Source organism: Mesitornis unicolor, unplaced genomic scaffold (genome assembly GCF_000695765.1).
Source record: "Mesitornis unicolor isolate BGI_N332 unplaced genomic scaffold, ASM69576v1 scaffold8249, whole genome shotgun sequence".
In the NCBI taxonomy this organism is placed as follows: Eukaryota; Metazoa; Chordata; class Aves; order Mesitornithiformes; family Mesitornithidae; genus Mesitornis; species Mesitornis unicolor.
The window spans coordinates 47,960-75,956 of NW_010206644.1; the positions used below are offsets into that span (position 1 = coordinate 47,960).

Below are 27,997 nucleotides of genomic sequence, written 5' to 3' on the forward strand. Positions count from 1 at the left end.
CTGACTCAGACACCATCCCAGGCCATGGCTCGGCAGTAAAGGCTGTAGGTGCACAGGGTTAATTCAGAATAAACACAGGAAGAGATGAGACCAAGGGCTCTGACTCACGGAGATTCGTGATCAGTCAGGGGTTACCTCCCCAGATGTCGGCATTGCCTGTCTGGTGGATGTGACCAGCCCAACAGCCATTTGGAAATTTAAATAATAAAAAATGCCCCTATCACTGTCCCAACCAACTAATAAGGGGTATTTTCGGCAGGGAGAAAACCCCACGCAACAGCGAAGCTGCTCTAAATCACATCTCGGCTGGAGCTGCAGTTGTCTGGGAACTGCAGGAGAGACCCAGCAGCGCTTAAGGAGCACGGTCATTGCACAGAGGAAGCACAGAAAACGAAAAGCAAAGGGTTAGCATTTCAGATTCAGCACACGCATGTGATTTTTTGCCATTAAACTAAAACCAACCTGAACACTTCAAAGTAAGGGGCAGTCACTGATCCAAGAACAAATTCTTGGCAGATAAGCTTCAACACCGCTAATTCAAAACACCACTTTTTAAACATTTTTCAACTAGATGTTGTTGGGTTTTTGTTGGTTGGTTCAGTATCTAAGAAATTGGGCAGGGTTTTTTGTTTGCTTGCTTGTTTTTTACCGAATGTGTTTGTTAAACTTAAAGCAATCCATCCCAAGGCAGAACACGCATCAGAAAGTTTAAACCGAAATTTTAGTATCAATCTGAAATTGTTAAGCAGATAAAAATGAGGGTACACGTTCACATTAGACAATCTTTTTATAACTATGGACATCTTTTAACTCTACCACAAAGCAGTGTGGGTTTCTCTGTGGGTTTTCTATTATGTAAACCAGGTGGTTTAAAAAAGATCTTCTAAAATCGGTGTCACCCCGACTGGCCAGCAGTTTTGAGTAGATGAGCTGCACATTTCTGTATTCAACTCCAACTAAATTAAGTAAATAATTGAGCTACCTGATGTTCCCCAAGCACTGTCTCGCCACTGATCTCCCAGAAATATCCCTTTTGGTCCATCTTTGCTGGAATCATCAGATTCCCAAAACTTTTTACCCGGCAACAGCTGCTGCAATTAAAAACAAAACAAAACAAAACAAAGCATGATTAAAATAAGTATAAAATGCAAACATAAACCATAAGCGTCTCCCTTCTAAACATGAATCAATCATTAAACACAAACCGATACATGTTTTATAATCCAAATATTTATATACTCCTGGGGTGAAAGCCACACAGCGACTGAGATAACGACTCCATCTCAGCAATCCTCTTACATTCTTAAACGCTTTAGGAGCCCCACACACGTAAGCACACACATACAATTTACATTTTCCAGCCTCTCGGCATGAGAGCTACTTGCAAGAAATAAATATTAGCAGAAAAACCCTGCTGAGATCAGAACATTATCACCTGAGCTGCAAGGATACCTCTAAAACCCAAAAATCCTGAGGCTGCGATGCTGGCAGGGACAGAGCAGCTCGAGAGGTGCCACGAGCTCTCACTTCTCACTTATTTAAGGACCACTGAGGATGTTACTTGGAAACGCTAATAGGAGTGAGCAGTTCTGGGCCACCGCACTTGCCTCGCACGTATTGTTCACAGTGAACAGGAAAATAAGGTTATGCACTTACAGAGAATGAGACAGAGTCACCCCTGGCTTGAATGGATCCAAGGAAGATCACTCTGAAGCTCAGTAGACGGCAGAAAGAACAGCGCGCCCTATTTAGCAGATGTGTTTTGAATACACCGGCTTCACCGAGGAAACACCTGCGTCTACACATGGCAAGGGGAATTTCGAGCCCTGTGTAAGTGCCTTAGATGTCGAGAGTACAATCTTCAAATTAAATCTTCAGGCTGAATGAGACGTATGCAATTCAGTCAGGAAACAACAGCACATTCATGGCAAATTAACAAAACAAACGAGCCTTGCCTGCTGAAGTTGGAATAAATCTAAAGGAACCTGAAGATGAACAAGTACTTGCATCTGTTTGAAATTACCAAAGAAAAACAGGATTCAGCAGATCAGTCCACGTCTCCTATGTATTAGAGGTGCTGGTAACTCCATACTTCATCAGCAGACGTGCAAATTTAAGGCTGCGGCGCAGCAGTGCAAAGAGGCTGCTGGATCAAGATGAAGCGGGCAGAAGGGATTTAAGATACAGCTTCAGTACAGTCTGGTTTGAGGCAGACAAGCAGAAAAGCTGTGCTCACCATTTACTTTTGAACTCAAGGAAAACTGGTTTACTCAGAAATGTATCATGAACCAGGCTTGAGATTAAAGCTGAGGTTCAGATTTGGAGAACAGCAGATTACACAGGACACAGGTACTGTGATGAAAGCAACAGCAATTTTACACCACACCTGAAAAGCAGAATTCCCACTGAATTCTAAAAAAAAAAAAACCCAAAAAACCCCAAAACTCCACAGATAAGAGAGCAAAGCCATTCAGTTTTTTAACCAACGCTCAAAGCTGCTGTTGACTCCAAGTAATCCAGCTTTTGTGCCAAGATCAGCAGCGAACAGGGTCGACCCACAACTGAAACACGGCAGTCACCTCCAAGGGAAAATAAAGGAGTAACTGCAATCCCTGTGGAAGAAAAGCTTGTGTGGACACACGATGGAGGTCTGAGCAGACCTGGGAGCAGAAACACAGCATCAGGGGCTCTCAGTCAAACCAGGACATGGCTGTGCAAGTTTTAGGGCTGCAGAAACGCTGCCAGCTCCTGGGCTCACTGCTGCTGCAAACCCTGAGCGAGAGCTGGCGTGGGGACGCTCTCCAGTCAAAGTGAAACTTCTCTGCATACACCTGCATGTTGTCTGTGCAAGCACACAGGAATGTAAGCCAAAGCAATCCTCACCTCCAGAGGTTGAACCAACACCTCGAACTACCAAGTAACAGGTCAGATTCTGGGACAACGTGTGCCGGTAACACTGCTCTTGTGCCAGGCACACCCCGAGCTCGGGTCACCACTTCTGATGCTCGTCCCGGGCTGAAGACGCCCTGCACGTGTGTGTGCACCGTTCTGCTGTCACGGTGCTAAGCAAAACTTACTTACAGACGAAATTGCTCAACTAAATCGCAGTCTCCCGTTTACTGAAAGTATAACTTACCTCTCCACCCTAACCTCCTCTTCCAATCTCAACAGCCTTCCTCCTGCTAATCTAAAAGCAAAGACCTTCAGATCAGTGTTCAAACTTAAGGATGATCTCCCAATCCACCCCCTGCCATGGGCATCCTTTCAGCATCTTTCAGGTTGCTCAGAGCCCCGTCCAAACTTCAACTGACACCTCCAGGGATGGGGCACCCACAGCTTCTGAGCGCCAGTGTCCCACCACCTCATTGTAAAGCATGTCTTCCTTGTGCCCAAGAAGTCTCTCCCTCCTTTCCCCACAGTCAAACATTCACCCAAAACACTGCTCTCGAGTATCAGAACTTTAACACCAACTTTCCTTTTCCCCTGTTCTTCAATATTTGCCACGCCATCCATGCCCACAAACTCGGCATCTCGCACGCAGCCTGTGCAAGGCCATTTCGGTGCCTATTTCCTCGACAAGGTATCCCATTCTAGTTTCAGCCTTCTTCAGCAGCAAGTCATTTCCACCCAAACCCCTCAAAAAAAAAGGTTAACATTTGAAGAAAGCATTTTAATCCAAGTGCTAAGCTACCTCTAAGTTTTCAAGTATCGTCTTCCTACTGAGAGAACAAGACTCAACTTGTACTTTAACTCTCACACACCGAGTAGCAAACCCAGCGTTTTCACCCAGCAGAACACGGGGAATTCACTCCCTTTTTAGAAACGTGTCGGTGACTTCAGGATTTCTCATTGCCTCGTAAACACAGCGTAGGACGGCTGATGATTCTCTCCACTAAATGATAAAAGCAGGGAAACTCGCAGTGCACTCCCTTTCCTGTAATCCCAAAATAACTCCAGACAAGCGTAAGGACAAGCGACTCCCATCAGCAAATGCACTTCAAAACACAGACTAACCTGTTCCTCCATCTGCACTGGGGGTGACGCTAAGGAGGTGCCAGCCAAGCCAGCGCTCTCTGGTATTTACCAACATTAACACACACCAGGTGTGGTACAATTTTTTTTTAAGCTTCTGTCATTCATATTTTTCTCAAAATGCAGCTTTTTCACTCCTCCTGCTGCCACCGCAGCAAAAATAACCGCTCTCCTCCTCACTCCATTGCAACAAAGTAAGAGCTGTAACTAAACGCTTCTCATTTCCTCTGGTACCGCACAGCGGAGAAGGACACAGTCTGCTCTGCAGTCACAGCTCAAATAAAGGATGAGAAGGGCCATGGGCTTGCAGAAAGGAGACAGAAGAGAAGTGAACACAGTGTTTTCTTTTCAAGGCAAGCAACCTCTAGCTTACAAGGAAATTAAACTTCTTTCATAAGCTCCTGAGTTTCCAAAACATTCATAAGTTTTCCTGATCTACACAAGAAAGCAAGACTGAATTCTGAACGTAGGAAATTTATTTCTACATTAAAAGGCAAACTGGAACTTATGCAAAAAATCAAGTATCATGCAAACCTAAGAGGAAATCTGCATCTGTAAAGCAGCACGAAAAAGGGCAGCAGGGACTCCCTGGAAGGACACTCACAGCAATGGGTAACCTCGGTGCTTTAAAGCAATCCTAAAATCTGAAGCAAGCACATGTAAAGGTTCAGTAGTTGCTTCTCCTGAGGAAGTTTGCTGCAGGGAGGGAAGTTCAACCTCTCTTCTTGGGGTCAATACTGTGAGGTGCTTGATTCCTTACAGAATCACAGAATATGAGGAGTTGGAGGGGACCTCAAAAGCTCATCCAGTCCAACCCCTGCCAGAGCAGGATCACCCAGACCAGGTCACACAAACGGGTCCAGGCGGGTTTTGAATGTCTGCAGAGAGGGAGACTCCTCCTGGAGCCTTCTCTTCTCCAGGCTGAACAACCCCAACTCTCTCAGCTGTCCCCATAGCAGAGCTGCTCCAGCCCCTGAGCATCTCCGTGGCCTCCTCTGGACCCGCTCCAGCAGCTCCCTGGCCTTTTTGCGTTGGGGACTCCAGCACTGGACACAGCACTGCAGGTGGGGTCTGAGCAGAGCAGAGCAGAGGGGCAGAATCCCCTCCCTCGCCCCCTGGCCATACTGCTGGGGATGCAGCCCAGGACAGAAGTCACAGGATCATTATGGTTGGAAAAGACCTTTAAGATCATCTAATATAAAAAAGTGGCAACAAAATGAGATGTTTCATTTCCACCATTTAAAAATTTACCACACTTTTTGGCAGCTCCAGCCAAATTCACCAGAGCAAGGCCACGCTCTGACAATACTTGCCTTCAGCAGCAGCACCAGGCAAAGGTGCTTCCCCCAACGCACCCCCCCAAAACCTGCTTTAGGAATTGCAATCTTCTGCAGGGTTATGTTGCAAATTGGCCAGAGCCCATGCAGAGAGCCAGGGCTGCAAATTCAGCTGCTGAGACAGTTTGAGGAGGCAAGGGGAGAAGTTTGAAGCACACCCGTGAGCACCCCATGGCCACTGCAAGAACATACACATATACATACAGAGAGAGAGAGATACACCCATCTATCTATCTATCCACACATACACAAATACCTTAAAGCAGTACTGCCAGCACGGGTGTGTTGTGGCTCACAAAACACTTTCAGACCTCAATTGCAACAAAATTACACAGTAAAGATGTGGAAAGGAACATCCACAGACACGAGGCACTGGGTTCAGACACACTTCATGTGTAGCTGCATAAACCAGGTGCGCATTCCTAACTGAAAGATAAGGAAAACAAACACTTCGTATGAAATGTGCTTATAAACCACAGCAACAAGCTGTGTTATGAAGTGGAATATACAGAGCAAGCTTTTAATTGTATTCTGGTTGCTCATTTAAATAAATATTTCCATTTTCCTGACCACACAAACTGGTTAACTACCACTAAAGGGCAGCAAGACCATTTCCCCCGGCTGAAGGGTGACTTGAGACTAATTCAGCCCTTCATTATTTCACCCACCCTCTCTCCATTTCTTAAGGGTAACGAACTCACCAACGAATTCCTGCAGAACTGCACCCAAACTCCTGCTTATGGTTTTGCAGTGAATCACAGACAAGGATTAGAAGAAATCTGAATTCTCGCTACCTCGTGCGCACACACACCCCTCACTGCACAACCCACACCTGGAGTTTGATCTTCTTCCCCCAGGAGCATAAAGCTGCAGATCGGAAGCTCTGTACCACAAGCAGAAAGAAACGGAATAGAAATGTTTGCTTTACACACAGATTCTGGATGTATTGTACATGTACAGATACCGGGGAGAAACAAGGGGCAATGGGTGTCCTTGCTGTCAAGCACTGCTCCAACCCAGACTAAAGGCATAGCAAGCAATAATTATTTCTCCTGATTTATGCAATAGGTCACCAAGACAATATTTCTTTTCCTCAGAGAAAGTTATCAGTTGCAAGGGGGAAAAAAAAAACCAAACCTAACATTATTTTAAGTGAATATCGTCCAGCTCTTCAGGTTGGAAATTAAAAAGGAGCGCGCAGCAGTCTAGAACCAGACTAGTTTATTTGTTCCCGTTTTTATTAAAATTGACCCTATCTAGTATGAAAATAATCCCTCTAAGCCCTCTTACAGGGGACTTACCGAGTTAGGCCAATATTCAATTTAGCAAAGCAGGGAGGAGGGGAGGGGGTGACTTACACATCACCAAAAGCAATTCTACAATCACCAAGACCAGGGCCTGCGCATACAGATCCCACTGAGATGGGATTATGAATTAGACAAATTAAGTGAACTGATCCCCTTCAGACAAGGCAAATATTAAGATAAAAGAAGCCATCTGTGCAGCTGAGAACTCAATTTATCTGCAGCAACAGGTAGGAGAAGGCAGAGCGTGTATTTACAAGTCACATTTGGGCAGCGCTGCAAGTTTACAAACACTAAGATGTTATCTACCCCAAAAAAACGTTGCCATCTGAAAAGCAAACAAGATTGGGAGGCTGCGCACACACCAAGCAATCAGCAGCTATGGCTTCTGCTCTCATCCCCAAAAATGGGCACCTTTCTGCCAGCTCAGGGAGTTCAACCACCTCGCAGGAGGGTCTGAGAGCACTAAATCAAAATGACCCCACCTGCAGTGCTGTGTCCAGTGCTGGAGTCCCCAACACAAAAAGGCCATGGAGCTGTTGGAGCAGGTACAGAGGAGGCCACAAAAATGAGCAGGGGCTGGAGCAGCTCTGCTATGGGGACAGCTGAGAGAGTTGGGGGTGTTCAGCCTGGAGAAGAGAAGGCTCCAGGGGGACCTTATAGTGACCTTCCAGGACCTGAAAGGTGCCTATAGGAAATCTGGGGAAGAGCTGTTCACTGGAGCATGGAGCAATAGGATGAGGGGTCATGGCTTTAAACCAGAAGAGGGCAGATTTAGACTGGATATTGGGAAGAAATCCTTCTCTGTGAGGTGGTGAGGCCCTGGCCCAGGTTGCCCAGAGAAGCTGTGGGTGCCCCCTCCCTGGCAGTGCCCAAGGCCAGGTTGGACGGGGCTTGGAGCAGCCTGGGCTGGTGGAGGTGTCCCTGCCCATGGGGGTTGGACTGGGGGGCCTTGACATCTCTTCCCACCCAAACCATGCTGGGATCCTGTGATTCTATAAAAGGGAGCTGGATCATATGATTAGGAATACAGTGGGGAAGGTTAAAAATCAAAGTACAAATTAAAACTCTCTGTCTTGCCAGGCTGGCAAGCTGCTAACCTGCCTTACTGCACTTCACTGACCCCTCCTGACCCCAGTGCACTCCAGTGCCACTCCTGTCCCATTCTGATGCACCCAGAGCCTGCACTGGGCTGTCCCGACAGAGCAGCTGGGGCACCATCACCCTTCACACACGCAGCTTGGGTCCTCCCATTGCTGGTGCCGCTAGCACTGGGTAAATTGAAGGGAAAACAAAACAAAACAGCACAAAACTGAACAGAACCTGGATCTGAAACTGTCAATACCCCCCAGCCAAGCTGCTAATGAATCATAAACGTATGAGAACACAGTACAGGCATCATTAGCAGGGAAAGCAGAGTCATGTGGAGGGCTTTTAGGAGGTTTTGGTTTCGTCTGGTTTTTGTTTTGTTTTGTTTTAAACCAGATACAAGAATGCCAAGGCCCGGTGTCACAACCACTCTGCTTAAAATAAAGCACTGGTCACTGGAGAGGCAGGGGCTTATCCAGGACCTATCCAATTGCACCAAGATGTAAATATGGACGTGGTGACCACATAAACAGCAAGGCTGAAGTGATAAGAGCTCCACAAGGAACCACGGGGGTTGTGGCCATTTCACTGTTAGGCCAGAGTCAGACCTACCCAGGACTGCAGTGCTAAACCCCGCAGTGCACAGCACCAGAGAGCAATAATTAAATTCTCATCAGATGAAATGGACAATATTTCTCACCTGCATTTATTTTTCAAGTGTGGGGTGAGAGTCACTGTTAACCCAAACCATCATACCTCAAAATGTTTGCTCCAATTCCTTCCATTTTCGAAGGTAAGGACCCACCAGCTGCCTGATGTCCTCACATTCCCATCCTCCTCCCACTCTCCTGGATTATGTTACTGCTGCTCCCCCAGCTGCTCCCTTCTAACACAGGCTCATCTCACGGCACAACTTACTACCAGTGCACTGATGACAATGACAAAACACCACCTTGCAGACCCTCCACGCTGTCCAGTATCCCCAAAAGCCGCTACAGGAACATTCAACATGGCAAAGCTACAGATAAGAGGGATTTGAGTGAAGGAAAGCAGATATCCAGCTCCCCTGTATTGAAGGCCAGAAAAGAAAGAAAATCCATAGCTCATGTTAAGCATCGCTGCTGGTGGGTCAAAGACCTCAGAAACAGCACAAGCAGCGTGGACACGTCCTGGCCCACGTGCTAAAGCAGCAAAACCAAGTGGTCCCTATGTGCCACTTGAGAAGACCAACCCCATCCTGGGCTGCATCCCCAGCAGTGTGGCCAGCAGGGCCAGGGAGGGGATTCTGCCCCTCTGCCCTGCCCTGCTCAGACCCCACCTGCAGTGCTGCGTCCAGTGCTGGAGTCCCCAACGCTAAAAGGCCATGGAGCTGTTGGAGCGGGTCCAGAGGAGGCCACGGAGATGCTCAGGGGCTGGAGCAGCTCTGCTCTGGGGACAGCTGAGAGAGCTGGGGTTGTTCAGCCTGGAGAAGAGAAAGCTCTGGAGGGACCTTACTGCAGACTTCCAGGACCTGAAGGGGCCCTACAGGAAAGCTGGGGAGGGACTAAAAAGGGCAGGAGGGTGGGATGTTGAAGATGGAAACAGCCAAAAGGCAGATGAAAGTTGTGGGGTTTTTTTAAATTATTTTTAATTTTCCTAGATTAGGATATCTGTTCATCATCAAATATTACCTATCCCGCTGTCAAAATCCAGATAAGACTTAATTGCTTGACAAACCCTTAAAAAAAAAAAGCAGCTCTGATGTCTTCAGAGGCACAAACTCCTTAAAATCACTAAAATTACAATGCTGCTGCTTATGAAGCAGCAAGAAAACATGATAAAAAGATACACTAAATGCATAAACACTTCCTCATCTTTCTCCTCCAGGTTTTTCACTATCACCTCAAAAAACGAGATTGAGACTTCCTGCAGGTAAGGACACACGATCAAGAAACACAGATTATCTCTTTTCCTCTCGTATTTTCTTACTACACTTTCTCCATGAGTTTCCCTCACACTCCAGCAGCAGGAGGAGGAGGAGAGGAAACCATGGGTGCTTGCAAAGACATCTAAACACAGGTTGCTGCACAAAGCCAAAGAACTGTCTTGAAAATATCCATATCATGAGGTGATCTTGGTCTACACAGTTGCTTAAATCGATGAGCCGGATATATGTTGAAAAACCTTCGGAAATAGAGACAATCCAATGGATAAAGAAAGGAAACTGGGGGACTGATGGAGAAAAAAACCCACAGGAAACAAGAAATAAGTGTCTTAGCTGAAAGAGCAAGGTGAAATGTCACCTTTCCTGGAAAAACACGTACACTGTGGTACACGGAAAAGCCCGGTAACAGGAGGCTGCTGATGCCATCCACAACACGCTCTGCGCCGGTTACAAGAAGAGGGGGGAGCGAGGGGAAGGCGAGTCATCATTGAAGGCAAACCTCACATCCTCTAAAACCAAATTCACTGCTCAAGAAATGACTACATGAACTAAGAGCTGGTAAAATTCAGTGTATTTAGGAATGTCTTCAGGCATTTAAGCTAACATGACCTGCTGTAATGTTAAGTACAAACAAGTGCTGTGCTTCCTCTTCACGGGCCTGTGGCTCTTTAGCTGAAAATGAAGGGCTTGCCCAAGTGAGGTGTTAAAACATAACATTCACAGAATATTCACAGCCCCACATGCTTCATTATGGAGGCACATCAGCTGCTTTTCACCAGCTTTAGATGGATTTTTAATGGCATGTTTTCTCCTTTGTAAATCATTTTCACCTACTCTGAGTCAACAGCCTCAATGTAGGTTAATGCAACCCAGAGAAATGGAGATTTTCCCATCAAGCACTGTCAAATGGAAACGCAACAGTGTTATGATCTTCCAGAGAAGGAAGGAAAGGAGGGGAGGAGAGAAGCTGAGCTGCAAGCACCATCAATTCCCTCAGCTCTTTCAGCTCAGAGAAGGCACCTTCTTGCAAATCCCACCACGCAGTCGTCCTGGTTTGCTGTTCTCTCCAAAATAGTAAGTTTAGGCTTCTAAGGATTGATTTATTTTTAAAACCTGGCTCATAAACTAGGTAACAGAGACAGGATGGACTAAATGTGAAGAAAATAAACTAGTCTGGACTTGACAACCAGGAACGCAAAACGAGAGGGTCTCCAAAGCAACAGATCTCTATGGAGCTGAGCTGCCACACATTAATATCCTCCTACAGGATAAGACTTTCTCATCTCTTCTTCCACACGCCTCTGAAGGGACTGAGTATAAAGGAAAAGAGGCATTCACATCCAGGAACCTAACACAGCCAACTCCAGTAACTTGCTGTTCTTTCAAGTCACCTTAAAAAGAGATAAATTCTCTTTTCAAAGAAAACCAATGGCCATCTCCTCCAAATCCTCCCATGAGGCTGAAATGACTCTCGCTGCGTTTCTATAAAGTCAAACTGGAGGGCCCCGTTATCTGCCAACTCCCTGCTCAGTCCTTTGCCCCATCCAAAGCATTTGTCACCTCTGCAGCCCCCGATGACGCTGCCCAGCGACTTCAAACGTTCAGCACAGCTCTGGGCTCTGTGACAAGAGGTGGCCAGGAGTGGAAACAGGGCAGGGGACAATGCCAGACGACTGAACCCACAGTACGAGGGGTCTGAGATCACCGGATCCCAAAATAAACACGCTACAAGTATTGTAGCACTTGTCACAAGGCAGATTTCTAACTGTTCTCTTACAACCGCCTTTTTGCTGTGTGATGATCCAACAGGTGGAGGCTTAGCTGTTCCTCCTACCAAGACGTATTCCAGCCCAACAGGTTTTTATTTTGTTTAAAGCACACACACAAGCTTCACAGTCATCACGGAGACCTCTCAAGTTCAGAATCATTCCAGCAGCCTCAAGAACTGCTATTAATTTTCCTCCTCCCCCCAAAACACACCATGATTTTTTGTCCTACAGGCCTTTCACTTACCTCTCCCATAGCCCGTCCTTCCAGAGCAAGCGCTTGAAAATCGTGATTCAGTTCATCCATGGAACGCACCTATTTGTGGATGGGTAAGAAAAATAAATACATGAGGAAATGCCTGTATTGGTTTTGGTTTCAATGCTAATCACAGTCTACAGCATTTTTTCTGATACAGACCAAGAGCTACAGTTCACATTACAGCATGTAACAAGGTTACTGAGCTCCAAAAGATGACTTACCTTTAAGACTCCCAGAAGCTACAACGTTCAGTGTTAGATTTATACACGTACAAGAAAGGAAAAACTAGCAATTACTTTTAAGACACACAAAATCTAACACAACTGCCTTTGCTAAATGCATTGGCAAGACCGGTATTTCACAGTAAGCTGCAGGATTTCAGGTGAGGGAGTCGATCCAAAAGCAACAAGTCAGCATCACTTCCTTTCAGGTGAAAATCAAGTAACAACTCTGGTATAAAGCAGGCAGATTTATATTCGAGTTACATCAGTATGAAAACCACAGTGACAGAAACAAAAAGCAAACTAAATGAAATAACATCATAACAGAGGATGAAGAAAGGAGAACAGGCGCTGCCTTAAGTTCAGCCGCCAATTTTCGTTACTGTGCTCACAACGGTGCCTCAAACTGGAAATGCAGCAGCACAAACTGGGGTGAAAAACACCTTAAAAAAACAAACCCTGATGGAGTACAGCCTTTTCTTCATTCCCAAGAGGCTGTCAGTGCATGGCATGGGGGTCCCCAAGCCCTGGCAGCCAGGGCAGAGCCCACAAGGGAAGGGTGCTCCCAAGTTCACCAGGGCAGAGCTCGGGAGCAGGGGGCAGCCCTGGGGGGGACGCTGGCCTTGTTCACCTGGGGGACCTGTGGCTACGCACTGACCTGGGGAGTTGTGCCATTGTCTGCTTTGGATCATGATTTCATGCAAACTGGTTTAGTTAGAACAGGAAAAAAAGCAGCACTTTAAACCTGTTAGCTAAGGCAGTTATGCTGCAAATGCAAGAAAACGCTTCTAATTTCCATTCCCAAATCTCATCAAGTCCCTGCAGATGCAGGCACTGAGCACACGTGCAGAAGCAAAGGAAAAAACCCAACCATGGACTTGAGGACAAAGCACAGAAGTTCACCCACGTGCTGGGATTCAGACTGAATGACCGCCCTGCTCAGATACCGCACCTGTATCAAAGCAGCGCTTCTCACAACAGCCACAGGCACTTACGATGGCACATAAGCAATACTACACATCTCCTACTCCATGTTTACATAATCCCTGCAACCCAACAGACCCGATACACCTTTCAGGGGTAAAACACCTATTAATGAGTAATCCACACACTCTATTCACTGCAGTTCTTTTTATGGGCACTTTTTAATACACAGCGTTCAGTTGTGTCACCACCACACAGCCAATGACTGGGACACAGCCTCCTTCAGGCCATACGAAGGAACCCAGTAATACATGGAGGGTGATTTATAGGACCAAAAAACCCAAAACCGGGTTAGATGCTGTGGGTTACCACTGTGCCAGCGAGTTAAGTAGTTGTTATGCTTACACTTCAATTCTCTTTTAAGACAAGATTCAGTAGACCTCATCCAAGAATACCAGATGCAGGGAAAGCACTACAGATCACCTCCAGAGTCCCCTCCAGTCTCAACCCTTCTACTATAATACTTTGCAAAAGATTAGTAACATATTGTTAAATGATCTGATACACATTTCTGTAACCTGCAAATCCTCAACGGCCAGTCACTCAGAACCCCAGCTCAAAACCAAGATATCCCCTTACTTACTACGTCTCAGCTCAAAGCTATTTTCAGTTATGCCTCAGCCTTGCCACCTTCGGCAGTGACGTTCATCGAATCAACCACACGCACGCAGTGAAAACTGGGCTCCACCTTCCAGAAACTACAGCACCGGCAACTCCACAGACTTTCCCTTACAGTCACCTCCATCACTGCTCTGCCAGTGGAGGGATCACGGCTGCCTCGTGTGAGACAGACGTTAGGAACACCAAATTCTTCCGTGAAGCATTTCAAGCTGAACTCATGGAAAGCGCTGCAACCTCCAGCCATGCTAAGCCACAAAAGCTGCACAGTAGCAAATAATTACTCCAAGAGATGGAGGAGGTGATGTTCGTTGCTCTCACTGCTGAAGCAACGTCCCAGCAAACCGCAGATGCAGCCACAATGGCACCGATCCAGGACCTGCCGTGAAGAAACAGAGGCTGCCCAATGTCACATCCCCCAGCGTCACCAAAACAAATCAGCTCCTAAAGGTGGACGTGGAGCTATGGAAACCTCAACGCTAAGTTGCTAGAAAGATCCAATCACTGTGTGTTCTGTTTCGGTCATACCCCAGCCCTATCGAGCCCCCTGTGCCACACTGAGCTCCCCGCGCAGCTGCAGTCACACAAATGTCCCTGGTGAAGGTCCCGTGCAGAACATGCAGGGAGTTTCTGACCAAGAACAGACTCCTCTCCTCAGTCCCTTCCCTCACCCCTTTTTATGGTACTTCATGTTACACGGCCATCCTTACTCTACCGAACACTTAACAACACTAGAATTGTGGGTTTTATTTGTTCACATTAGATGCAAGAACACTTTCACAGGTGTCTTGTTCAAGCATTTGTCTGGAGTAGAAAAACACGTTATCATCTTGTTAAACCAATTACAGCAGTGCAAGTAACTGATCCACATCCACGTTTCAAGCCGTGCTCCATGAATCCTTGGTGGAGAAGTCAGAGCTGGTCTAAATATTAACAACAACAGCCACAGCACGGTCAAAGCCTTCAGCACAAGTTCATGATCCTCCACCAGAACCCACAGCAATTGAGCAATTCCCGTTTCTCCAAGAGCTCCAGTGCAGTAAGCACACACGGCTCTCCTTGGGGTTGACCACTTGTTTCTTCCACCCTGGAGAAACATGTTTATCTCCAAACGATGCCAAGATTACTACAGAGGTGACCCAGAGACGAAGATAAGAAGAGTGGTAAAGGGCAAAACGTGGGATAACCACGAAAGCAAAGTGCACGGCTGTTTCATACCTGGGTGGTTTAATTGCACATTAACAGAGCACCATTATTTTCACTCCTCTTTAAGGGTCTGAAGGTCCAGTGCAGTAAGCACACACGGCTCTCCTTGGGGTTGACCACTTGTTTCTTCCACCCTGGAGAAACATGTTTATCTCCAAACGATGCCAAGATTACTACAGAGGTGACCCAGAGACCAAGATAAGAAGAGTGGTAAAGGGCAAGAACCGGGATAACCACGAAAGCAAAGTGCACCCCGGCTGTTTCATACCTGGGTGGTTTAATTGCACATTAACAGAGCACCATTATTTTCACTCCTCTTTAAGGGTCTGAAGGAAGCCGTCCTTAAAATACATCACAGACTGAAAATTGTCATCCTAACCTCCCTGCGGAGTGATACACGGGCAGCCTCCATCTCCTTCTCAAATACACTTTACCCCAGTCACTATCAAAAGCAGAAAAATATAATATTGGTTTCTCTATCTGCTATCAGAGGTCAAGTAACGGAAGAAATTATTCATTACAGATACTCAAGTCATACTCCTAATCATCTCTCTTTCATCAATCCTAAGAATGATGGATAAAAGCACTGTCTGAATTAGGTCCTCATGCCTGACCGCTGGGCACTGTATGCTCAAACTGTAAATAATCACTGATTTTGAGGCCCTTTCTCTCAGTCACATAATTCCTTTATCTCCTCTGACCATTGTCTCTGTTTGTTTGTAATACAGGCTAGTTTATTATTCAGCTTTCAAGGACTGCACCCAAAAGGTTCTCCTCTCATTTCCCCACTTCAGTAATGTTAAACAGCAATGCCTCTTCAGCTCATTTTCTTACAGTGTGCACAAATATCACAGAGCTCCTTCATCTCCCTTTCCAAGAAGAACAAATAATCCTGCAAAAGCAGAATATGAAGCCAAAGCCATACTTCTCACACCTTGGTATTGTGCAAGGAAGGCGATACTTTACAGTAATTAACTCTGGTAATTAAATTATATTGATGATCATATAAATGATATTATAAATATATAAATGATATCGATGATCCCTCATTGGGATCCATTCCCGTTAACTACTGCCGACCTGTAACACACACAGACATGGAGAGCAGAGCCACGATGGCGTGAACATGAGAAACAAGGAGGTCCACAGAGAAAGAACTTCTTCACAGACGAGCACTAACGTCAATGAGATTTGATTGCCATAAAATCTGGCTCAGCGCTGAAGCAGAGTTTTGAGAGAAACCCAGAAGACAACGTCAAGATGAATCGGCCGCACGCGGGAGCGATGCCCTGACACGCGGATACGACGTGACAACCTGGTTCCTTGGAGGAAGAGGTGATCTCCAGAAACAGGAACCACACAAGGAGAGGTCGGCTGTGCTCCCCATCGCCTCAGACGTGATCCAACAAAACCTGACTCCTGCTCCCAGCCAACAGCACCCCCATTTCAGCCTCTGTGAAGCAAAATGCAGCCTCGCCAACCACCAGAACAGACCTCCCTACCACCCCGTCAAGAGCGCTCGCTCTTTCTGATAGGGCACAAAACCAGCACGCTCGCTTTTGAAGCCTCCTTCACAAATTAAGGCTCTGCACATCAGCAACCGGAGAGAGTTACAAAGCAATTTCATCGCACAAGAACATTCCTCCCCTTCACGTTAAATGCTGTGTATGCACTCAGGAATTATGTAAATCTCACCAAAATTAATGAGAATCTCATTCAAGAAGAGTAATTTCCATGCACGCTAATATATGAATGTGTGTCACTATAATACACTCCAGCTTAGCGCCACTTCACTGACTCATAAATAATTTCCTGCCTTCACGGAGGAAGCTCATAGCCCAGAGCAGCTTTGCCCAGTGCACTCACTACGAGTCACAGCCAGAAACTGGAGAAAACCCTCTGGATTCAGGCAATTCAGTGTCTCAAAAGCTCTCTTAATCAATTTTCACCTTTGCTCTGAAAAACAGGCAATAAAGCGAGAGACAGCTGTATTACTCGTTACACAGTCACTCCAGGTCAGACCTCCAAATCTGATTTTCAGTCTCCTGAATAAAAACCCTTGGCCTCCCTCATGCTGAGGCCACAGAGGCCTCTCCGAGTTTCAATCGCAGACACCCAGCGCCTCTTCTAGAGGGGACAAAACAGAACGGTTCCTGCTCTCGCCCACTGCAGACTGCAGCAGGGCAAACCCATTTCTCTCTAGATGGTCAATGGCCACTTTCAAAACTCAACCTCTCAGGCAGCACAAGAGTTCCTCAACAACTCGGCATCAAACGTATCATTCACTGTGGATTTTCCCACCTCTCAAGCTGCACGCAGCTAATTTATGTCAGGTAGCCACCTTACACTGGACAATTACACTTTTTATTTTCTTTTAAATAAGATTAGGGGACCTCAGCGTTGCAAAATGCAGAGAAAGCAACTCAGAAGCAAACGCTTTCCTGGTCCCAAAGCTACAGACACTGGTACTTGTCTGGATTTGGAACACTTTATTTATATACGTATACCAGAAACAGAGCACTACTCCATCACCTGAAGATGTTCTGTGTGCTGGTACCCTTTGGTACAGGACCTGCTGCTCCCCCACCACACCACAAACCCAGGCAAGATCATTTTCCCTACCTCTGAGCACCCCCAAACACACTCTGCCACAGATACAGTCAGAATTTAAAAGTTCTGGAAGGTTCCTCTCATAGCAGAGCAAAGCAGACTCAGGCGATTGCCCCAGGCACCACCAAAGACCCAAGGGTCCCAATCACCCTCAAGAGAGCATGGAGGGACCAGGACCAAACCGCCCCTGTTACACCTCTAACAAACCACCCCAAAACAGGGTAAAAACCTGCAAAGCACGAGCAGGGAAATCTGCAAAAGCTCCAGCGCCCACAGAAAGCAGCAGTAAAGCACCTGACGGGACGCGCTGCACTGCTGCTACTGCAAAGCCCAGTTAATTTTAACCTCGCAAACAACAAGGCCCACAGGGCTAAATGGCACTTGTCAAAAGGGATTCTGCACTCAGCTAAATTAACAGGAGCTGCGGCCCCAACTGTCCTCGCAATTACTAAACAGGGACTTGAAGGACTTCACAAATTAACATGAGAGCAGCAGTGTATTTACCTTCTGGATTCCCAGTACCATATTTTTTATTCTAGAATAATCCAAGGGGTTTTTCCCCAAGCTGATACCTACCAGCAAAGTAGCTGAATTGTAACTCTAAGTAAACGTTAATGTCAATAATCAGTGTTAATACCACACCTTATATTAAGCAAATATGGTTGCTAATATGACCTTTACATACAAATTCGAAGTGTAATACTGTAGCACATTTCACGGTCTGCAGGTATCTCAGGGGACCGTACACCAGCCTCATATATTAAGGAATCCTCATTTATGTAGAATTTATATTCACCTAGACAGACACACAGCAAAACTATCGAAGGCTGAATTTCACTCTTAATCACAAAGGATTTTTTCTTCCTCCTTACACAAAGGATGTTTCTCAGTAAGAGAAAGGACAGGTGGAATTACACAAAGGAGGATGAAAATATATCCAAACATACAGGAGAAAAAACAAGCAAATAAACACACCAGAAAGTCCTCTGGAGAAAAAGCAGCTGAGAAGTAACCGGCTGAGAAGAAATCCAGCTGATGATTTTAAAGAAGTCTCTCAAAGCACACCATGAAGCCTGAGGGTTTCTGATTTTTCTTTTATTTTTTGATGTTGGACAACATTAAAACAGATCAAATATCTGCATTTATTAGCGGTAACAGCGACTGAAGAACATTTCAACTATCTATTCTATTAAGCCAATTATGCTAAACAGGGTAACCAAAGCAAACGAGAAGGCTGCTCCTGTGAGCCCCAGCTCTCCAGTTTCTCCGTTTCCCCGCTCCCCTTGTGGCCCCATTTCAACGGCCACCTTTCTCCTTCCCCAGCACCTTCTTACACCAGGATCTACGCAGTCCCTGCTGTTCCTCCCTTGGATTACAGCACTTTTGCTCCCACCACCCCTCTCCCCCAGTTCTACTCAGAACCAGGAGGCAAAGCCCCCAGGACGGGCACTGCAAAGTCAGGATTTCATTAACTTGGAACATGTAAACGGCTGCTTTCAAAGTGTCTTTGATCTACAGCAAATTAAAGGGCCGACTGCAGCCTCCAGTCCTGCCAGCCCAGCAGAAGATATCCCACACACACTGCATATGGAATTTTGGGCAAAGCACCCTGAATTTCTCTGCCATTCCGGTAAACAAAAGCACGGACAAGGGCCAGGCGCTGGGACCACAAACCCACGGGAGCTGCTCATTCCTCAGGCTTTGCTGATGCAGACAGTGCTCCCAGAGAGCCTCCGAAAATTTGAGCTCTGCACAAGCTCGATGGGAACATCTTGCTACAAAACCACTCCTTTTGCTTTTCTACTCCTGCAGAGAAACGTGGGAATAGACAGATCAGGATAGATCAAAATGTTCTCATTTCCCAGCTCCCAAGATAAAGAGCATTTGTTTGTTTCTGTGAGAAGAGATGAGAGATTTCAAGTTCTCCCCTTGTCACACTGGCACATTAGGGGTGTTTATCTAGAGCACCTCAAAAGTCTGATTATTACTTGCATATTTCTTTATTTTTAACTCACGTGCACCCTGCAGGTGTGAAAAGACAAGTGTGATGTAAAGTTTCCATCCATTTTAAGTCCTGTTCAATCCATAGCAGAAAATAAAAAGTCTAAAAAATGTCTTTATTTTCTAGTAAAACATTCCTCAAAAAAGGTCAATATTACCACAAAAACACCAGGACTGAGGCAGTAAGAACAAGAAACACCAAAAATATTCAGGCTGCTGCCTGAATTAAACATCCTTAGAATGGAGAGAGGAAGGGAAAAAATAGCTGGTTGATTTATATACTCGCAAGTTGTTAAAGCCTTTTAAATTAACCAAAGGTTTACAGATTTCAGATGGAAACAAATGCCTCCTACTCAGCTGTGGGAGACTGCCCGTGTTTGTCTTGTTTGAACAGCTCACACTGCACATTATTTAAAAAAACAACTACCCTGCGTGCATACGCACACTCAGATAGCGTATCAGGGAGAGGAAATAAGGAGTATTTACCAGCTGAGAGGAGGAAAAGCACGGCAGTGTCAACAACAGCCCTGCTCCTAACAGCTCGATCCAGGGTTCAAATACGCTGTTCCATCAAGCGATTACAGCACTATTTTTAGTCCTCTCCTGTAACAATAGTGGGTAAAGAAAGAACGTGAAGTCACAAGTATTAGCCAGGATTAGGTGGTTTAACTACTATTTCTGTAGTAAAGGATTCATCGCTAGAATCGCTCCTACCATTAGCATTCCAAGCAAAAAGCTATTGAAATTGCAGATTGACTAATGCTTTACGTGGCGTTTAGCCAAGATGATTAATGATTCAGGGTACAGAAATAAATGCAAGAAAGGCGGCCTTTCAGAATGGCTCGGCTTCGTTAGCTAATTACGTTTTTCCTCTGATTTTATTCACCGAGGGAAGTGCTTCATTAGCGTGGAATTTAGGTTACTGTGCGATGTCTTGGGCACATGCTGTTGGGGTGTAAACTCCCAAAATACAGGATTTTAGAAGAAGTAATTTTAATTTTGCTCCGCTGGAGCTGGCAATACCTTGGGAACGGTCTTGTGCTTCCCAGGAGCATCTGGATCAATGTTTCTGTGCAAGCACAAAGGGCTAACGTGGGGGTTTAGTAACAGTCGAATTTCACCCCAGCGCAGAACCAAGGTCTGAAGCGCAGCTTCAGTACAGGGCGAGTAACACGGCCAGATGCTCCCAATAAAAACCACTGCCCTAGAACAAAAGTTACTGTTAACAAAGGAGAGGAGGAACAGGATACGTGAGAGCAGATCGCTTGATGGAGGAGCGCAGCATCGCATGGGATCTGCGCACAAAGGCGAGTTTGTTCAGCGCAGAGCGGCGAGATCATCATCCAGGGAAGACGGCTTTAAAACTGTCTAAGCGTCCACCTACGAGCAAGTGTCCAGCCACAGGCAACACTGGATTCAGAGCTCTGGAACAGCTCTTTGGTAAGGAGATTTCCAATTAGCAGTTAAAATTAATTGTGCCGGTTTGCAAGGACAAGGCTACTGGGGATGGACAATACAGCTTGCACTGTATGTAAAGGTTCACCCATTTACAAAAACACTACAAGAATCACAACCTGTTCTGCAGAAGCACAGATGGGTCCCACCAACTCAGCAAACCACGGAAGAGCTGATAAGGGGAAAGCAAAGTTGGAGAGAGGGGAGCAAGGAAACAAGCAGAAGCTATGCTCCAACAGAGCTCTATTCAAAACACACTTGGGCGCAACATATTAACTTAAATACTTGAAGTCTTCTTGAAGCACTGAAATTTGCAAATTCAACAGCATCAAAACCTCTGTGCTCTTCCTTCGCGAGCACCACAGCAAGGAAGCAGCCTACAGAGACCATGAAGCACAGAGAAATCCCAGCACCAGCACATCGGGTCACTTGTGCAATCCCAACCAGAGCCACAGATCTGCAACTGCTGCTGGGGAAAGTAAAAACCACAGACTCTGAGGAAGTGGATTCTTAAACTGATTTTCTGAAGATTTCAGGGTGGTTTTTCTCTCCTATACAACAGAAGGATTTTTCTAATACCCAACCTTAACTGTTTAACTTAGCCAATCTACTCATGCTCTTTCTGTCTCGGGAGGAATTTTCAAAAGGCAATTTAAAGCAGAAAACTAAATTAAATGTTCCAATTCCCCTCCCCCAAGATAACCCTTTGCTATAGAGAAATCTCTGTGAAACAAATCAGCCAAACTAGACATTTCATTTCAGCACGGTATTATGTTCTAAATTATCTGGGTATCAAGTTAACAGAGCCATTTCTGCATCAGGGAAAGAAAAGCCCTAATCAGTTCCCTGTGATACAAGGAAGTACCCATGAAAATTCAACAGATTTAATGAAAAGTACATCAGAAAATGATCTTCAAGAACAGAGCCACGTGTGCTCTCACACGGTGTACGTGATGAAGGACTCGCTCCATGCCTTCAACTCCAGCACAGACAAAAACCAGATTATTTGGAGCACAGCACCCTCGTACACTGGGTGCTTTCCACAGGCAGATGAGGAAATCTCCACCTTGAAGAGTTAACTTAAATAAGATTTCACTTTGAAAGAACAAACGCCAGAGCTGCTGCTTCCTCAAGTTCCAGGATCTCTGCAGAGGACCTTGCCACAACTTTAAGGCAAACTCTGGTCATGGCACCTGCCAACAGGCACCAAACGTTGTCCAAAAACATCAAATCCAGGCACTTCCACTGCAGCAAGGAGTACAATTTGAGTACCTGTGCTGTAGAAGGGCCTCTGCCAGAAATCACCTTCTGTCTGCACTTCATGCACGGTCCCAGTTAAGAAACTGCACGGTCACATTGCCAACAGGCAAAACCAAGCATAAAACCCAGCCCCAGCCCTGCTGCTCTCACTATTCTTTACCAACTCTATGTGAAAAATTCCCCACATTCAACAAGACGATCCCTGCAGAGCTCTATTGTCTCAAATTATTAATTAAACATGCTCTCAAAGAAAGTAAATCCCCAAAATCATTTGCTTCTGCTAAGCAACTCCCATATTACGCTAACTGCAATTCAGACAGTCCGAGCAGATCCCTTTGCTGAATTCAGAAGGGACCACCACCACAGAAACCCTCGCTTCACTCTAGCTCAAGAACATAACACGCACGCACAAGCCACAGGAGACCCCAGACAAGAAAACCCAGTCAATTTTCCTCAAAATCTGCTCCGTGTTGATAACTTCTCCCAGCTGAATCCCTCGACTGTCTTTTTACTTCCCTCAGGAGTATTACAGATGGCTGTTTGGATTTGTAATGAGATATGCAACCTTTCTAATCCAACCTAGGCCATTACTCATCATCCCGTACCTCTCCACTCGCCTCTGTGAAGAAAGGTCCTGATCACTACTCATATTTTGCAGGATAAACAGCACAAAACCACCCTTGTGCTATCATAACTGTTTGCCCAAACAACCTCAAGAGCAATCGGGCATCGTGGGTGAACAACAGCCTAAACCTCTTCAGTTTGAATCTTAAAATCATCGGTGGACACTGACACTCAACCTCATCTTGTTGCTTTATGTGGGTAAAGGGAGAAGTCTACATTTTGTGGTCCAGACCTGGCTGATGAAGTGTCCTCCATGTAAAGTGTGGTGATAAAGTATTTGTAGCTGCAGACAGCTGGGAGCCTGCTTAGGAGTTCAGAGGTTCCAATCTAGGAAAAGCACCCTGATTTCACCACTACAAGAACAAAAAGCAATTTGTCATGTGTGCTATCTGTGTGGATGGCAGATCTTTGATGTCTAAATATGCAAAATTAGAAGTAGCATTTTTAATTGCTTAATTTTATATAAAAACTTCCCCCACACACACCTGGAGGAAAAGGGAAAAATGCAAAGAGAAAATGAAGTTTCCAGGTAAAATCCAAGAACAAGCATTTTTCTGCTGTTTGCAGCAAGGACACTACCTACATCCTCAGGAACAGAGGAACTTTTCCTGAAGTCATCCCTACCACAGCCATTCTCAGCTGCAAGTCAGAGTGCGAGCAAATGACAAGGAGGAGCAGCACAGCACGATACAAAATGAAGCGCAAAGCTCCCGTAAGTAAGTTCTGGCTCACAACACTCACAGCTATTTAATAACATGTGCTGAAACGCTATCATTTGGTAAAAATCACTGGAGTGTTGTCACCGACAGACAGAGATAGACGTCTGTCTACACACGTAACAAAGAAGAAACTGGGATTCAACAATTAAAAAAATCCCTCTACCTTTAATTACGACCTCCCAAGCTCTAGGCAGGCATTAACCTCTATTACTCTATGATTATTTTTTCTGACTTTTCATTATCTGTCAGCTACCGAGTTTCCTAACCAGTCTTCAAGGCAACAAGGCAAGGGCCCTCACCGCGCTGTCTCTGAAAGTTTAAAAATCAGAAGTGCAGTAATACAAGCGTATCCATAAGAAACTGAGACTTCGCAGACTCCCATAATGATTCCCTACCTCTCCACATGTCCCAGCACTTCCTTCCATTTCAGGACAAATTCAATTCTATCCTGGTTAAACTCGTACTGAATTAAATCATTTTGTATGCATAAGATGAGTTCTTGCTCGCAGGAATTGATAACTTAAGAAGTAGATGCAGAGGTGGTCAAAAAGTCAAAAGGACTGGCAGTGTTAGGATTACCGGTATCTCACATTCTGCTTCCCATGAGTAAAACCTGGAGGCAAATGGAGAACCATGGAAAAAAGGCTGAAGCAATGAACACACAGATAAAACTGCCCAGCAGCCACTGGAGTGCATGGCATCGAATGAGACACAAGAAAATGAGTTACTGCCCCAGCTCAGAGCTGACTTTGGAGAAATTAAACACTGCGATTGGTTTAGAGATGCATACTGAATGCAAAACAGCAGGACTGTATGACAAATACATTACAGCCACTGTAAAAATCACCAGGAAGTAGAACAGATAAGGCTCCAACGTTAATTGTATTATGGTGGGTATTTCTTGAGCTTCAGACCACAGAACATAATCGGGGAAAATACAGAGAAAGCATCGCACAGAACCTTGTGAGCTTAACCCTGCAGGTATGTTCTGTCCCTGCAACCTTCTCAGAAGTATTCTGCCTCCAAAGAACACACACATTGTTTTTAAAAAGTTCATTTAAAGAAGTATAAGCTAACGAGTTTTTCTTCCATTAAGTGGTACATTTATTAGTATCACTTCATTCAAGAAGTTACTGAAGAAAACCAAGCTGAGGAAAAGCAACGCGTCCACCTACACCAGGGCAAGTCTCCTAACAGGCAGGATTCCTTTGTTCAAGTGAACGTTTAAGTCTTCTGGTTACTAAAGAATGCACTAGAAAACTTCAAATACCAGCACAATTTTTAATGACTGCAGGATTTGGGTGTCCCATCCCACACCCCCTCAACCTCCACTGAGTTTGGCGGTCTTTGCTTTTAGGGATTTTCAGAGAAAGGAAGATGAAAGCGTGAGCTGGAGGAAAAAAGGATGAAGAGTTTATGACGTTCATTTTAATTCATGAAGTCATCTTCCCACAAAATGTCTGAACAGCAGCAGTTCCTGCCTAAACATCTCCACACCAGAACACACGGCAGCTTTTCGTTGAAAAACATAAAAGTTGCAGCCTTTCAGCATGAAATTTTTGCTTACTGTTTCTTACACACTTAAAGATCTCTTCTACGGATGTCTCTAGAAACAAGTTTTACACTCAGTGACTGAAAACTTGGAGAGATAACAGAAAAATTACATCTCATTTCGACACAGTTATTTCCTTTAAAGTGATAACTAAGTACTATGTTTCCACATAAGGGAGTAACTACAATATTCTTCCAGCCACTTAGTTTGCATTGCAGTATTTTATGTGCTTTTTCTTCCAGAACAAATTAACGGGGCACTTGGGTTTATTTCTGTTGATGCACGCACTGACTTCAGCGAGGTTGCAAAATTTACTGCAATGTTTGCTTTTAAATGGTCCGGATGGCAACACAGCCCCCGGGGAGGCACAGCAGAGGAGCAAGAGCTTGTTGGCTTTTACTTGAAAAACCCGAGGCGGGAGATATTCATAAAGGTTGCAAAAGCTCTGTGTCTGACAGCGTTTGTGGGATTCACTAGTTTTTAAAATGTGCTTACATTTAAGTTGTGCTTCCTCAGCAGAGGAAGCGCATCTTCTGTATATGTTACTTACAGGTCACAGACAGCAAACCAGAGTGACTCATGCACTTATTTAACTCTCAGCACATCTGACAATACCAAGAGGATTTCTAGTAAACACTGCTGCTGAGGCACCTTTTGGCCCACTACCCTTTTAAAAACGTTAAGTCACTGTAAGAAGTCAGCTGTGCTTCCAAAAGCACTGTTTCATCACATTCTTAAGGCCAATCTCACTTCAGCTAAGCACATTAATGGCATCTTCCCCTCCCAGTTATAACCAAAAAAAAAACCCCAAACCTAAAACCCCAAGCAAAGAAACCCAGGAAAACACATTACCAGCAACTTCCAGAACTGTGTTTTTCAATACTGGGAATGGTAAAAGCTCAACCTACGTGCATTGGCAGTTTTGTAATACCATTACATAAGAATTATTTAACTACAGCAACAGATCTGAGAGCAGCAGCAGTCACTGCTACGCTGGTTCACACATTACCAAAAAAAAAAAAATCAATAAAGGGAGTGATACATTTTGCAAACATGCATTGGACTGTCACAGAGAGCGGATTGGGATTTCAACACCCTCAAGAGCAGAAACGTTTCGGCTTATAACTACCAAGGCACCGCAATCCTGAAAAGAGAAAACAAGAAGCACAACTGTTGCCATTCCAAGCGCACAACCGCCAGCTAAAGCTTTAAGAAGCGTCATTAAAAGCATCTATCATAAGCCCGATGCATTCACGTGTTGAGTTTGGAAACATGGAACTTTGTTTTTACCTGATGCTCTGCATGAATGTTATCCCCGGTAGGCCAGCGATGTTTGCTGTTATTATAGCCGCCTCCACCACTTCCTCCTCCCCCAAGCTGCTCACCATGCTGCCTCTGGAAGAAGTAATCCACCATAGCGTCGTCCTGGGAGCGGCCTGCGACTCCTATGGATCCGGGAACGGGGCTGGAGTGCGTCCCGGCCGCGAGCGCCTGGTTTGCTGCTGGCTGTGGCTGAGCCTGGGACCCTGCTCCAGATGTCAACACAACAGGCATGGTGGGATTAGCTGTGTCTTGAGCGTGCTGCTTCAGGTGGGGGCTGAACGAGTCCTGCCAGAGTACTGCTTTTCTCTTCAAAACACACGCAACGCTCATTCCACCAACACCTACGGGGGGGAGAGAGGGCAGGAAAGAGAGAAGGAAAACAAAATGTGAAATCCTTGCAGCTTCAGCTTTACGTATTAAACAACACACCCCTCTCCTGACTGGCAGGGAAGCATCACAATGCCAAATCTGACTTCTTTTTTAACACGGTTATTTGCTCCATTAACCTAGCAACTAAAATAGCCTGTAAAAACGCACGCTAGCCAAAAATCCCACATCTTTTGCTGCAAAGTGTTATCAATGTATACAAGATTCACGTAAGGTGCCCATTACACCAAAAACAGAATGTCAATTTATGCGATGGGCAAAACACCGACTGGAGTGCTGCCACAGAAGATCACTAGAAAAAAGACTCCAAATAAACCGGTGGAGCACAAATGACACCATCAGCGCCTGCCGTGCTTGTTTACACCTGACAAATTACGAGGCAGATCTTCAATCGATGCACGAGTCCCGCTGTATCACAACGTGTGCGCTCAGTCACGCAAAACATCAAGGCAACAGGTTTGTTGCTTTATTTTTCAAATGCAAACTCAAATACTGGATTTCTGCTTACGCAGTTAATTAAAGTCCTGAACACAACGTGCCGTCTTCCTGCAAGCTCAGAAGCTGGCTACAGTCATGAGGTGGTAAAACACCCTGGCACGTTTTGTGTGAGACTCCATGCAGAGAGCAGCCGACCTCAGTGCCCGGGATCTCAGCAGAACCTTCCAGAACCCGAGCAGCCAGCGCAGGTCCCATTGCCATGGCACCAAGGGGAAAGCTGGACCAGTCAGACACCGTCCAACACTGAAAACACCCCAAATGCTTCGCATACACCCAAAATCATTTGCCTGCAGTGGGACCACAGGCAGGCCATGCTGACAGCAGCTCACTCATTTACCATCTCCTCAAACATTTTGCTCGCATCCCAGCAGCAGAAAACCACACAGGTTTGTTTATTCTAAGACAACATTCTCGGTTGATCCCGAGAGCAGTAAGGACATGACGTGTGTGAACAGAAAAGTGGTTTCCCCCGTTATGCAACACCCAGCCAACACGGAGCGCACACAAATCGAATCTGGTTTAAATCTGGTATGGTCAGAATTGGTATTTTTTAAAAAGATTGCTAATTCATAACTTCAGTTAAGTACTTAAATGCAGCCCCAAAAATACCACAGGGAATTCTAAGGATGAAACTGGGGTGGGGGGGTTACTGGCTCCCACCACAGCTGCACACCAGCACGAGAACGCTTCTGCTCTTGTACCTCGGTGGCTGCAGACCTTGGCCCTGATCCTGACAGCAGCTCCCATGGCCTGAAAGGGGGCTCTGTGTCCTCTCTGCTCATCACAGCAGCTTGGAACAAGTCAGCTACTACAACAACTTCCAAGAAC

The 27,997-nt window shown here is 45.6% G+C and overlaps 1 protein-coding gene across 1 annotated transcript in view; it reads right to left on the bottom strand.

Moving 5' to 3' along the window:
* Positions 1–26,614, bottom strand: part of PUM1 (pumilio RNA-binding family member 1) — a 70,605-nt gene extending 43,991 nt beyond the window's left edge. The window contains 3 exon segments of the mRNA XM_010191851.1: positions 983–1,091; positions 11,700–11,768; positions 26,252–26,614. Of these exon segments, the coding sequence (XP_010190153.1) occupies positions 983–1,091; positions 11,700–11,768; positions 26,252–26,614 (541 nt within the window).
* Between the last annotated feature and the right edge of the window lie 1,383 nt (positions 26,615–27,997).